General features: G+C 34.7%; 1 protein-coding gene across 1 annotated transcript in view; it reads left to right on the top strand.

Moving 5' to 3' along the window:
• Positions 1-14,081, top strand: part of ZCCHC7 (zinc finger CCHC-type containing 7) — a 141,899-nt gene that overhangs the window by 83,034 nt on the left and 44,784 nt on the right. Inside the window, exons 3-5 of the mRNA XM_083356792.1 lie at positions 3,154-3,197; positions 6,483-6,605; positions 8,348-8,518. Of these exons, the coding sequence (XP_083212918.1) occupies positions 3,154-3,197; positions 6,483-6,605; positions 8,348-8,518 (338 nt within the window). The remainder of the gene's footprint in view (positions 1-3,153; positions 3,198-6,482; positions 6,606-8,347; positions 8,519-14,081) is intronic.

Below are 14,081 nucleotides of genomic sequence, written 5' to 3'. Positions count from 1 at the left end.
CGTCCTCAGACAAGCGCTGGCTCTTCGGCTTTGAAACGGAGATGAGCACCGGCCCCTAGAGTCGGAAACAACTAGCTCACATGTGCGGGGGAACCTTTACCTTTACCTAATTGTTTAAAAGCACTATAAATCACTCAGAGTATAGAGAAGAAAGAAGTCAGCGACTAAATATCTATTTACGTTTTCCAAGCAGATCATTTCCCTCCTTTTTGCTTGCATATTCATAACAATAACAATAAGTAGATACTTTAGCATTAAGCTCAAATATCTAAACTTTAATGTTACAAAATCATTCAGTGTACTTTGCAAATTATTTTCAGCATTAATTGTAGATCTGAAGCAACTCTGATCATTTATACCTCACAAATCATATATAACATTGACATAATTTTTTGACAGATTTAAATTAATCATTATGGTATTAGTTCTTAGTTCCTATTGTATAAATATCATTGTACTTGGTTATTATTTATATTCTATAATGTAATAAAATACATGTGTTTGGTTGTTGTTGTTTTTTAAAAAAACAGTGTAGGATAAGTAGTGCAGTTATTTAAGCCACTGTACAAGCATGTACTTTTGGCTTGCTACCATTTTTTTTCTTTTTTGGACAATAAAAGAAAACAATAATAAAGAAAGCTATTTGAACCAATAATACTTTATTCACTTAAAATACTTTAACATAATGGATTTTACTTTTTACTTTGCAAAATGAGTTGGGATAAAGATTTAGAAATGGTTGCTAATAATGTATTGTAAATGTAAGAAATATATGCCGGTACAGACTAATCTCTGAGTTTTATTAGATAAGTGGTTTAGTGGATAAAGGGAATGCAGTAGATATAATCTTCAGCATAATCAAATTTAGCAGTGCTTTTGACACAGTTCCACATGACATTCTCATAAAGAAACTAGTAAAATTTGATTGTAAATGCTTAAGAGGATAGTGTTTTGGATAGAAATGAACTTAATTGTTTAGAAAACTGGTCTATAAGCTACACAAATCAAAAAGTGTTACAGAATAAAATACAGGTTGTAAAATGTGAGATAACAGAACAGCTGTGCTGGGAAAGCCACATTTGATGATAAACAGCATTGTTTATCAATGTAAAACTGCTGGGGGGGAAAGCAAACATTGCCCCCCATTAATCAGCAAATGTTTGATAGAAATATGACATATATAAAATAGAAAGAAGTAATAGCTGTGGGTCATATCTTCAATTTACAGTTCATGAACAAAAAAATTCAAGATTTTTGTTTTTGTATTCTTAAAGAAAAATGTAAATAAATTGTAGGACAATCAGGGAAAAGTTGACTAAGGCATGCCATTGACCTCAACTTTGTTACATGGCATATTCCAGTATTTTGAATAATTTGAATAATTGGATATTTAAAATTGTCAAGTTGTTTGTAGACATAGCTGTGTTTTTAAATGAAGGAGCAGCTGTCTCGGACCTGAGGGCTATATCTTTGTGGGCTGTGCTAGGGACTGCATAAGAAAAGCTGTGGAGTAGGACAAAAACTATTTTAATCTGAACTTGATTTGAATGTGGTTTACTTTAATTAAATTAATATAGCTATTTCCCATGGGGAAAATGATAAGGCATTTTGGCATCATCTTCTATAGTGCTAGTACTAATATGAAGATGAATGATGGTAGAGGTAGGATAACAAAGGAAGCTACATTTTCACAGAGCATATTATTTTTAATTTTGGAATTTGGAAACTCAATCCAATTGTTATTTTAAAACACTATGCAAATTCAATGACTATTATTCATGTTGGCTACATGCCACTGTTATCTTCAGGATGAATGACAATAATCCTCTGGTATTATTGCTGGGGAACAACAGCAAGCAATATCTACATTACCTGTGGTTTGGCATCTGATCTGGAAAATAGTGACCATTCACATTTGATTACCCATATAGACTAAATGTGATCCACTTATAAAAATGATTTAAAAATACTAGTGCACTATGTTTCTATGTAAATACTGTAGGGTCCAAACATGTTACACTAATTTTGCACCATTGGATATGGTTATCAGAGCAATTCTGAGTTCTTTTTAAAGCCCTTATGTTAACTTTTTAAAGATTTAAACAATTTGGGGATATATAGAAGACTGTTTTCCCTTGTATTCACTTCCTTTTAAAGTTTTAAACAGGATATACAGAAGACTGCCTTCAATTGTATGTTCCTTCTGTAAAGATCAACTAAGAGGCCCTTTTTTGAGTGCCAGTCAAGGGCCTTCTTATTGGTGTTCTCCTGGATGTGGGGCTGTTTTCTTTGGCACTATGAAAGAACATTTTGTACAAGCTTTCAAATATCCTTGAAAATCCATTTGTTCCATCTAACTTTCTCTAAGAGGGTTTTTATAACACTAATTCCTGAGTCATGGTGTTTCCTTATTATACTGGATTCTTACATTTTTATTCATTCATTATATCTCAACTGGATTCATCTTTTGTTGGATGCTGCCAGTTATATATGTGTCCCAAAGGGCAATCTATAAAGATTTTAGATAAATATTTGTGTTATACTATAAACGATGAAGAGCTTCTTATAACTTGAAAACTGCATATTATTCAACCAACTGAAAGCTAATATTTATCTGGTTACTTTAATGAGAAATACATAGATTGCTAGCAAATAGTTGCAATGATTGCTTTCAAAGGTTTACTTTAAAAAGAAATACAGAACTGACAAGGAATATTATGTCAAATGTATAGAATAATATAAAACATCTGACTTGTTTATGTTAGAAGCATCCAAATGATAATTGATATTCCAGCTATATTTTTATGTTACAAAATATTTTCAGTAACTCTTGAAAGTCACTGGACATTCATTGTAAAATTTCTTTTATTCTGTCGTTAAGATTCTGGTGCAGTGAAGCTTTTGATGTGCTATTAAAGCAGAATATACCGGTATGCCTTAAAATACTATTTTAGTATTAAAACACTATATATATTGTCCCAAAATACATGGCTTACGATTATTATTAATTATTAATTTATATGCCACCTATCTCACCAGATTAGATACTGTATAGATAAAATAGTAACTTTCTTTCATTAACTTGTTCCTAATATGACAAATCCTATAGTTCCTCAAATCAATTTCAACTGTTTCCAAATGATTGTTTTCCAGGAGAAGATAGAACAGGATGGACCATCAGTGATAAAGACTTACAGGTACATTAGTGCAATATTGCATTTTGTGTATTTTGTATTATTAATGTCCTTTCATTACTGAAAAATAAATCGTAAACACTTCTGAGGATTCTTGTATGATCTCTAAAACTTTATAAAACGGGTCCCCAACACCAGGCCATGGCCCACTATCAGGCCCTGAGGTTTTCAAAACTGGTCCCCCCGAAGCAGCAGGTGAGCGCACAGACGTGGATCCCACCTTGCGTGAGCAGTGGGCAAGTGCGTGCAAGCACATTCCATTGGCAAATGGAGCTGTGCACATACGGGTTTGCCTGCCACACAATCAAAATCATCCCCTCCCCCGTGCCAGTCCACAAAGCTGGAAAGGTTGGGGAACTCTGTTATAGAAGATATATTAAATAATTGTGTTAATTAGTGCTTTATGTACGGTTTTATTCCTCAATATGTTTAATTTAAGTAATGTTGTCCTATACATAGAGGACTGATCTCACCTAGTTGCCTTATTTTCTGTAAACTGTTTTCTGTCCAAGCTGAAACTTCCAGACAAGCTTCCATAATAGAGCTACATAACAGGTTCTATAATAGCACCATCCATTCTTGGATTATTAAGGTAACCATCTTGCCCAAATTGGGCAATTACATTGAATATGGGCACTTATTACTTAATACGTAATTAGGTACTTAAACTACTTAAAATCCATCTAGCCACAATGCCCCTGTCTTCTCAAAATTCATCTTAGGTTTATTTAATCATCTATGCCTCTGTTCTTCCCAGGATTTATAAAGAGCTGCGATCAGCACAGTGCTGACACCATGTCACAGATCTCTTATAATTTGTGACGGTTATACATCAGAAAGAAGAGAATGGAATCCTGGGGGATCAGGACCTAACCATGGGGATCCTGCAATGGTCATAAGTGTGCAAGATGGTCATAAGTTCTTGTAGTCAGAGAAGGGAGTTCAGAAGTGATATTGTGGCTTTAAAAAAAAACTTTTGCTATTCCTTAGCAAAAAGTGCAGCTTTGACAAAACGGTCAGCCCTTTCACCTGGTAAATTCTCCAGAACATTGAAGAATTATTTGGCTGTAGTCACTCTTGAGAATATTCTCAACAGATCTCCCATTCCTGCATAGAGGGAGTGCCATAATGAACCCAGTTTTCTTTAGGAATTGATCCATTCCAAGCCACAAGAATTATTCTCCAGTAATTGATTCTGATCCCTCCTTTACCGCTCTCATTCATTCATTCATTCAGATTTCTAGACTGCTTCCCAGACAATTAGGTCTCAACTCTGTTTATAACAACACTTATTAAAATGTAATAACAAAGCGGAAAGTGTAAGAAGTGTGAAATATATTCATTAAAGGGGCGATAGAGTCAAATTAAACAAAACCATCAAGTGGTATTTATGAGAAAGATCTGGTGAAAAGATAGGTCTTTGAAACAATCCACTAGGAAACAACTCAACTTATGAATTTCAAGACATGGAGCCTACATTGAGAGCATAGGCTGCATTACAGAGAACACGAATCCACAAGCCTCTGTAAGGTGGCCAGTCTTGGCAAAGGTATCTCTGAGTATATCTCAGAACATCCCTACAAGTTAAAGTGAAACTACCATACTAAGCCCCTAATTCCTGGAAATAATCTAGAACACCTTGGCAGATGATATAAAATATCTCAGAAAGATCAAGCAGCATGAAGTTGGCCTTCCTTTGCCTGTTGCAGAAAGTAATGTATCAGCCATGGCTGATTCTGTTCCCAAATTAAGGTCTGAATCCAGATTGAAAGAAGAACGTTTTCACAATAGGTCAGTTCATTACTATTGATGTTATACCCCTTGCAAAGCCTGAGTCATCCACTGCCATTTCTAATCAATTTGAACAAGCCAAACAAGCTGCATTATACTGTAAAGGTAAGGAGTACAAATTCTGTTTCTCAAGCTCTTTTTTGCCTATCATGGCTATCCTAAAAATGCTCCACCAATAATTGGAAGTACTCTACAGAATAACATGAGTTGCTGTTTAACAGTTTAATTATTTTCCTTAATCACCACATAGAAGATTTTTTTTAAAAAAAAAACAACTTTCACATAAATTTTCAAACAATGGCATGGGTTGTAGCAATGTAAGCTGAGAAAGATGGGAAGAAGGCAGAAAAGCTGATGGAGGGATCTTCTGCTTCATTACAGGTGAATTTTCTTGCAGATTTCACACACACACACACGCACTCACACACAAGCATGCACACAGACCTACAAACCTGCTATTGCTTACTCCACTTAGGAGTTCTGCTTGAGTGGTCTGGCGGCAAGTTGAATGGCAGAATGTCTAGAATAAACTTATCATCTACCCAAATGTAGCAACTGCTTTTTTTCCAGTTTCCGGTCATGGTTTCAAGGCATTGATGCACTCCTGAATCTATTTCTTTCCTTTCAAAAAATTCATAGCTAGTAAGATTTCTTAGTGAGAATTTATTATTTATGTGGGTGATGCAGAATAGTCAATGGCAGTAATGGGCACCTACTGACTTTCTAATACAAAAGACTACAGTTGATAGTGACCATGTTATTTAATTAGAGCACATACTGAGCCAGGTATTAGGCCTTAAAACTAAAGGTCAAGGAACTTTGTGCACAGATGTAAAATGCAAGTGGTGTGTAATAAGAAATCGGAGCATTAACTCGAACCATGGAATATCAGAATTATATGGAACTTTAAAAGAGAGCAGGATATGGAAATATAGAATAATACTTTTGTTTCTTGAGAAAAGTCAAGTTTTTCATATTTGGAAAAATAAATCCTTGATTTTTTTTTCTTACAGACATAGTCTAGCTTTTGATTTTCAGTTTTATTTGAATATTAAGGTATATTGACAGAGTTGTAAATTTCTGATCTAAGTGTAAAAATCAAGGATTTTTTGTTGTTGGCAGTGCAGTAGTTGTTTTCTCATGGCATTTTATGCATGCAGGTAATTTAATAATACCTTTCCTACATTCATTAGTAAATTAGTTATTTTCCCAATTAAATTAAATGTACTTTGTAAAAGATGCCACTATTAAATAATATTGACAAGAAAAAAGTAACTTCTAAAACCGGCTTTGAAAAGGACGTGATACAGTCCTGCAAAAATATTTACTTATTTATAGATGGGAAGTCTATTCTAGAGTGGTGTATATGTATAAGAACTATAAAGAATAAACACCTTTCTTTTAAAAATGCGATATCTTAGGCTTGATTGTTGTAAAAGCTTAGGGTGGCAGAACATTAAGCTTTCAACTTCTAATAAAATCCTTTTGTTTCCTCAGGCACAGATTGGTAATTATGTTTCAGTGCGACATAACAACAGATACTACACAGCGGACAAAAACGTCACTTGCAGAAATTGTGATAAACGAGGTCATTTATCAAAAAATTGTCCTAGCCCAAAGGTAAATGTAGTATTTCAATTTGTTTTATTGCTAGCTGATGACTTTCAGACTTTAAAGTGCTGGTCTGAAATAGTTTTACTGGCTGGCATTTTGAGAAACGAGAAAAAAAAGAAGAAAAGAATTTCCATATTCTCAACTGCGGCGGCAGTTTAGACCCAAGGAACATTTCCTGTTAATTTCTTTGCCTTGTGGATCCTATCCTAGAGATTAATCAGAAGGTATTAGGAGCATGATTCCCTTGTAAGAGAGGAGATGGAGTATTTGAAGTTGGTGCTTTCTTCAGTGGCTCTCAGCAATATAATCCAATCAAGAGAGACCCAGTGGCCCATGCTGAGGATTACCACCTGCTCGCTGAAGATTTCTTTTCTCTTTCCCCCACTTTAGTGAATGAGTGGACAGAACAATAGGGCTTGTGAGAAAGTGAGATACAGGCATGCATCCTATAATTAGTCCCCACTCTGCCCTCATTGGGGAAGCAAATGATAAAACACAGCTTTTATACCTTGTACTGCATATACCTTGCACACACATTCTGTTTTTATATCCAGGCCTTAGAAGAAGAAAAAAATGTCCACTCAGCTGATGAGAGAATTCTTGCTAGAGAATACAGAATCCATAGTATTGTGCATAATGATTGGCAACCCAATGTAGTGTTTTTTACCAGAATAATAGCAAAGATTTGTGGGTTTAGATATCTTTGGAATAGATTTAAGCAGTAGGTTTATATTTTATTCGTTTTATTCTCATTGGCTGAAAACTGACAGGTGTAAATTGTCACTATGAGTACAAAACACCGATATCAAACACCGATACCATAAAACATTTAAAGAATAACCACAAAAAATTAAACAATGTGGCATATTTGAGTGGTGAGCAGAATATGTAGACTATTGCAGAATGATAAGACAATCCATTGGCATAATCAGTTATTGGGAGCGTTCCTGATTGCTATTAGATACAATTTCATGTGTTCTTGTCACAGAAAGGCATTCCAAAACAGGTTAGCACAAATGAAAAATGTATCTTTGAAACATTACAACAATTGGGATCTTTGGCATGGCTTGTGCATGAGCTTTGACAGTTGCCCCTGCTATCTCTGTGGGCGTGAGCAGGTTCTCCCATTGCACTTCACTAGCAGTTCCAGTGGAAGTGTTATCTCTATATGCATACATATGTGTATCAGCTGGGGCCAGCTTTCAAAGCTTTGGTGTAAGGTTTGCAAAGAGCATGGCTGCTTTAATGCTTTGAAGGAAGGTGCTTGAGTCACAGTCATGCACTTTGCAAACTGCTTCTTTCAAGCGATTTCTATAGTACTATTACCTAAAGTAACAGCTAGGGGCTTCTGGGAGTTGAATTCCATGCATCTTAAAGTTGCCCAGTTTGAGGTCTAAGTAACTACTTTTTTCCCCAAGCAGAATGATCTTGGTGGAATTTTGGGAAGGACCCCTTGTTGTGCCTAGCAGTCCTGGAGATGATTTTATTCATTAGCTACTGATTGTTCATCTTCTGCTCTTTATTTATTGTACTGTTGTTTTCTTTTATCTTATGTTTTAATTATTAATTGAGGGCTTCCCTGTGTAGGCAGTGCATGAGATTATGAAATAGTAAAGTAGGTCTTAAGCCAAGGACTTAGAAATTCTCTGAGAATATAAATGGAAGTGCCTTGTTTATTTTACTTAATTTAAATTCCTTTGATTCTATAAACATTTGATTATTTTTGTTTCTTTGCATTTATTTTGCAGAAAATTCCACCCTGTTGTCTTTGTGCACAGAGAGGTCACCTACAAAACAGCTGTCCAGCACGATTTTGTTTAAATTGTTGTTTGCCAGGACACTGCTCTAGAGAGTGCCCTGAGAGAATGTACTGGAAAAAACATTGTAACCGCTGTGATATGAGAGGTCATTATGCAGATGTGAGTACATTGTTAACAGAAACTACCCAGTGATTCTTTTTCTCTCTCTCTCTTTCTCCCCCCTCTTCCTCGAATGACTTATGCTTATAGTCTGCATTCCAGTTTATACATTGCTGGTCCCTTAGCACATTGTATGAAGACACAGTTAGATGTACAAAATTAGTATTTTCTGCATCATAAATATGTTTAAAAATAATGAAAAAGAATGCAAAAATAGAAATACAAAAGAATTACCAATAAGTACTGGAGTGCTAAACTATTGTTTGCAGAATGTTTTTTTTATTTCCAAAATACATTGATTTCTGTGAAATAGCATACTCTATAATTCATTAAAAGAGTCTTGACCTGGTGTTTATTTTTATTATTAACAGAAATGATTTCAAATTACATAAAATTTATAGACATACTTATCTTTTATGAATATAAGAAATACAGTTTGCCTTTCCTGCATATTAATAACTATAGAAAAACTTGCAAGAACACAATACATGCATTGTATTTTAAAATGATTACAGATTTAATATACAGGCTAAGAGACTAAATTTCACTATGAAAACATAATAAATAGCACACCTGCCATCCCATTCTTCCCAATGGGAATAATACTAGCATTCTTTAAGCAGTTGTTTTACAGATTATTAAGTATATATGATTTAAAACATTCAGAATGCAATAATAATAAAGCTGATGAAAAAATAATTTAATTATTATCTTCGTTTTTTACTCAGGGTCCATATTATTTAGTTTTGTATGGCATATAATTGCATTATTCCAACAGATCTCTGACCAGAAACAAATAATGCTGAGGAAGTTAATAGATGCCATTTATTTACATATCTCATCAAAATTCATAGCAAAAGTTGGTTGCCATGTGATATTCAGCAGCCAGGCCTTTGTAGCACAGATTTGCCAGATAAACAGCTTGCATATTCTCTTCTAAAAACCATGTGCTAAGAAAAGCCGATTAGCAGTTTGTGTGTGTGTGTGTCTATGTGTGTTTGTGTTTTCATAGTGTCAGTTTGTAATTTTTTCTTATAATCATAATTGAGAAGATTAGGTGCTGTTCATGATACTGATGTTCAGTCATTTATCTCTGGAAATTTAGCCACATGTATACATTTTCAAGTCTATCATTGGAGATTCTGAGATATTTCCTTTAAAATACAAAGTTTATATAGTCCTTTGTATCGCCAGGTTCAGATTAATTTCTTTTTCAGTTTCTGTGATAAAGTATGAAAAGTTAATCTATATAAGGTTGGTTAAAGGGAACATAAAATGTTTTTTTACAAACATGAAATTGGTGAACGTTGTTTTTTAAAAACAAAATTGACTTTTTTATTATGTTATACTTTGGAAGAGATGATATAGTGTAAAGATTTTCTAATATAGGAAAACAGTAAAAAACTATATAAGTTCTTGTGAAGATAGGCACTCAAAACTGATGATTCAATGCAAAATTAGAACATAATTTTCGAATGCTGTTTTTCACTTGCCCTTTTCATTAAAAATGAATCCTTCTCTGATCTTCTCTCGTTTTCATTATGCCACTTAGGCATCCTTGAGTAGCTTTCCTTTATCTTGTGCATTATACTGCAGTTACTCATGGAAGTCCCTCCCATTATCACATATGATTGCAGCATATGATTCCTGCCCTTTGAAATAGCATCCTCGCCAAGATTCATATGGCACTCACTCTGCAGGTATTCCAAAAATCCTTGAAAACCTGGCTTTGCTTCTAGGCTGGGGTGGATGGGTGTCAAATTCTCTTGATTTTCTTTTTCTGGTATGTTGGGTTTGTTTCTCATGACATATATTTGGTAATTACATTATCAATAAATAAGATGCACTTAAACTGATAAGACTTGTTCCCAACTTATAATTACCTTGATGATAGGACCCCAGTCCCAGTCATCTGGTACTTTGCCTAATCTTTGGGATTTTTCAAAAATAACAGATACTCAGCAAGTTCTTTATTTTTAATATTTAATTCATTTGACTGTATGAGTGAATGAAATCTGAAATCGTTCAGCAGATGTAGATGCTGTATCAACTTTAGTCACAATCTTGCCTCTTCTATTTGCTTTGAGGTATACTGTTTCTCCCCCCCCCTTCATACTGAACCATTTAAATCCTTTTTATTATTAGCATTTTTCCCCAAACTCAAATACTGTTATATTGTTTTCTCTTCACATCTTATGTAATTTAGATTTTTTCCAGAATTTCTATCCAAGTACATCTTTTCCAATTAGGGTTTCATGTCACTGAATTTTAGGTATTGCTGCTCTATTAAAATCTACTTCCTTGAAATCTAAATAATGTATTTACTGATATGTTCAGATATAGTTTTCTGGGGGCAATAAGCTGACTTTGTAATAATGCCGCTTGGGGTGTGTGTAAAAGCCCTAATAAGCAGGCATATACATAGAATGAAGGCTACTGCTAAGCTTGTAAGCCGCCCTGAATCTTCGGAGAAGGGCGGGATATAAATGGAATTAAAATAAAAAAATAAAAAATAAAAATAAAAATAAAATACTCCAGTGCTGCCTGGTCATTATTTCCATGTCATTAACAAAAATGCTTTTCATTGGTTAGAACCACGTCAAGGAGAGTTGATCCCCTTGTGCCTTCTGATGGAGAAAGCTGTTAGCCAGGCCAGTCAAAATTTCCTAGTGAGACCAGTCTTGGCAGAGATTGCTTTCTAACAGATGTCAGTGCAATTAAAAATCCCTTCACACCTCTCTAAAAGATCTGCAGTTTCCTTTTAAAAAAAACAACACAATCCACACCTACTTTGTTGGTTGATATTAATAGACATCAACCATTATTTTGTCCCATCCTCCACTTATTTTAACTAGAATTTACCAATAGGTTTTCCAATTCTCCTACTTTTCTAAACACGTAATTTAAGTAATCACTGTAGTTCATCTTTTGCCTTCCCCCTCCCCCTTTCTGTTTATTTTGAACAAGTTTCATCCTTCATTGCCAAACTATGCTAATTATGGGATCAAAATTCAAATTTTATTTGTATAGTATTTAGTCCATAACAAACCAATTATGAGTCATCTCATAATATCTTGTATTCATCAGATTATATTTATCCTCTTGCATTAAAAGTTAGAAATTTTATTCCTATATTTTCAATAGGAATTTGCCAGTTCTTTCTTGATTTTTAAATTAGTTTTACTAGCTTTTTTCAGCAACATATGAATTGTTTCTACATCTGGGCTTTGCCACCAACACTAACTAATCCTCCTGATCAAACTCAGTATACTTTCTGAAAATTATTTAAAACTATGCATGCAAAATTATATTAATTCAAACAATATTTTTAATTCCTCTCCAAACCTGTTTCTAAAACAACATGATGATGTATCTATTTCAAAGCATGCCTTATAAGAATATAACAGGATAAAAAGTGGGAAAAAATATGAAATGAATGATAGAATTTCCAGAGAGTAATACATAGGAAATGTTTGGAAAGTGCATGTCTTCCAGACAGTATATATTTCCTTCTTAATATTTATAAGCATATTTATTTGAGAACAAAATCTATTATTTCAGTAACATTTGCAAAAATAGTCTTGCAGCATTTCGTAGCATTTAATGCACTAATTGTTGATGAGATATTACTTGTCTGAAAATAAACATACCGTAATGAAATCTCAGATTTAATTGAATGCGTATAACAAATTTTCTAAAAATCAGATACATTTAATTTTAATTCAGCATTCCAAACATTCAGATATATTTATCATCTATTTTAAGATTTTGTTGCTCAAAATACTGTAATATTATTTTGGCTTGGATCCAAAAGTGCCTTTATACACACAAAAGAACTGTTCTTCTTAGCTGAAGGGTGCAAGTTAGGAAAAGTGAGCCTAAAATTAGAAAGGATCTTCTATGCATACATCTTTTTCAGAATTCTTCACATGCTCTTTCACCAGATCCTATAGGTTTCCTAGGCTTTGTCTGGACTCATGTTCTAATACAAACTCCATGACTTTGTGGGATTACAAAGAGAAGAGTGTTCCTTGACCACTGCTCAAATAATAGTAGAAATATAATTTTTGCTTCACCTTATGTTATTTGGATCTTTTGCTTAGATGTTTCTAGCTGCCTGATTTATATTATTTAGCTGGGTAATTTTCTGTGAGAATCTGTTCTGCTTGCTTTATAATCAGCTCCTAAGCTCTGAATTTGATTTTGCATAATGTGGGCATCAGTATAATTCTGGGGTCTCCAACACGGTGCCTGAAGTACTCTTGCCAATGTGCCAATATAATCCCTTATTCCCTTGTCTCCTCTCTCTGCTTGACTTTAGTTCTTTTCTTATGAGAAACTGCAATGCAAAGTACCAAACTCTCCTTATTACCCAAAATTCCTCTGTATCCCAAATAAGCCCATAAACTTTTGAGACAATAAAAATGATTAACAGTATGTTCACCTGCCCAGAGAAGAAACAAATGTAAGCAAAGGGAATGGGAAGGACAAGTAAGCATGCTCATAAATCTGGTAAGTACTTATAGCGCTGTAATATTTTCTGAATGGAGAAGCCCATCCAGTATCCATTTTATAAGAGCAACGACAACATATTTTGAGCCATCCTGATCCCCAAAAGATTGGAGACCGTTATTACCATCTAATATGCAAATGTGAGTGGAATTGAAGTTGACATAAGCAAATGGAAATTTCTGCTGTGGGCAATCCAAACCCATATGGGGTCCCCCTAACCAACTTGCTCAGACTGAAGAAGCTACTTGGATAAGCAGTGAAACATTTCAAACCAAAAAAGTTAATCCAATTGCCACAACTCAACTTCCAGCAACTCTGCCTGAGAATCTTCATTGGCAAATCAGAACCTGTGTACTAGAAATGTCTTCGTCCCACAGTTAACTCTGATAAGGCTGTCCAATGGTCTCTCATGGAAGCTACAGATCATATCTGAACTGCAGTGCTATATTGGCCTCTTGAGCACTGAGTCTGCAGTTTATTTATTTATTTATTTAATTGGATTTGTATACCGCCCTTTCCCAAAGGACTCAGGGCGGTTTACAGGGAATTAAAACAAGAAATACAAAAATTAAAAACAATTAAAAAGATTATAACAGTCCCTGAAAAAGTAAAAAACCTAATTAAAATTAAAATTAAAATTCTCAGCCTGGGCCAGAGAGCTCGAAGAGCCAGGTCTTCAGGTCCCGGCGGAATGAACGGAGGTCGGGGGCAGTCCTCAGCTCCACGGACAGCTGGTTCCAGAGGGCAGGCGCACCCACTGAGAAGGCCCTCCCCCTGGGCATTACCCGCCAGCAATCTTTTACCGGCGGCAACCTGAGAAGACCCTCCCTGTGGGAGCGCACTGGACGAAGGGAACTTGATGCCGGCAGCAGGTGTTTCCTCAGATATCCCGGACCCAAGCCATTTAGGGCTTTATAGGTCATTACCAGCAGTTTATTGTTACAGTTTCATAAATGTGGCCTGAACAAAACAGTTGTTCAGTGGAAATGTATTTCTAGATGGAAAACCTATGGCAAGTACACTCCCTTTTATGTAGAGACATCATTATAAT

Source organism: Vipera ursinii (genome assembly GCF_947247035.1).
Source record: "Vipera ursinii genome assembly, chromosome: 2".
Taxonomy (NCBI): Eukaryota; Metazoa; Chordata; class Lepidosauria; order Squamata; family Viperidae; genus Vipera; species Vipera ursinii.
Note: the sequence above shows the minus strand (reverse complement) of the source record. Positions and strands in the feature narration are given on the sequence as shown.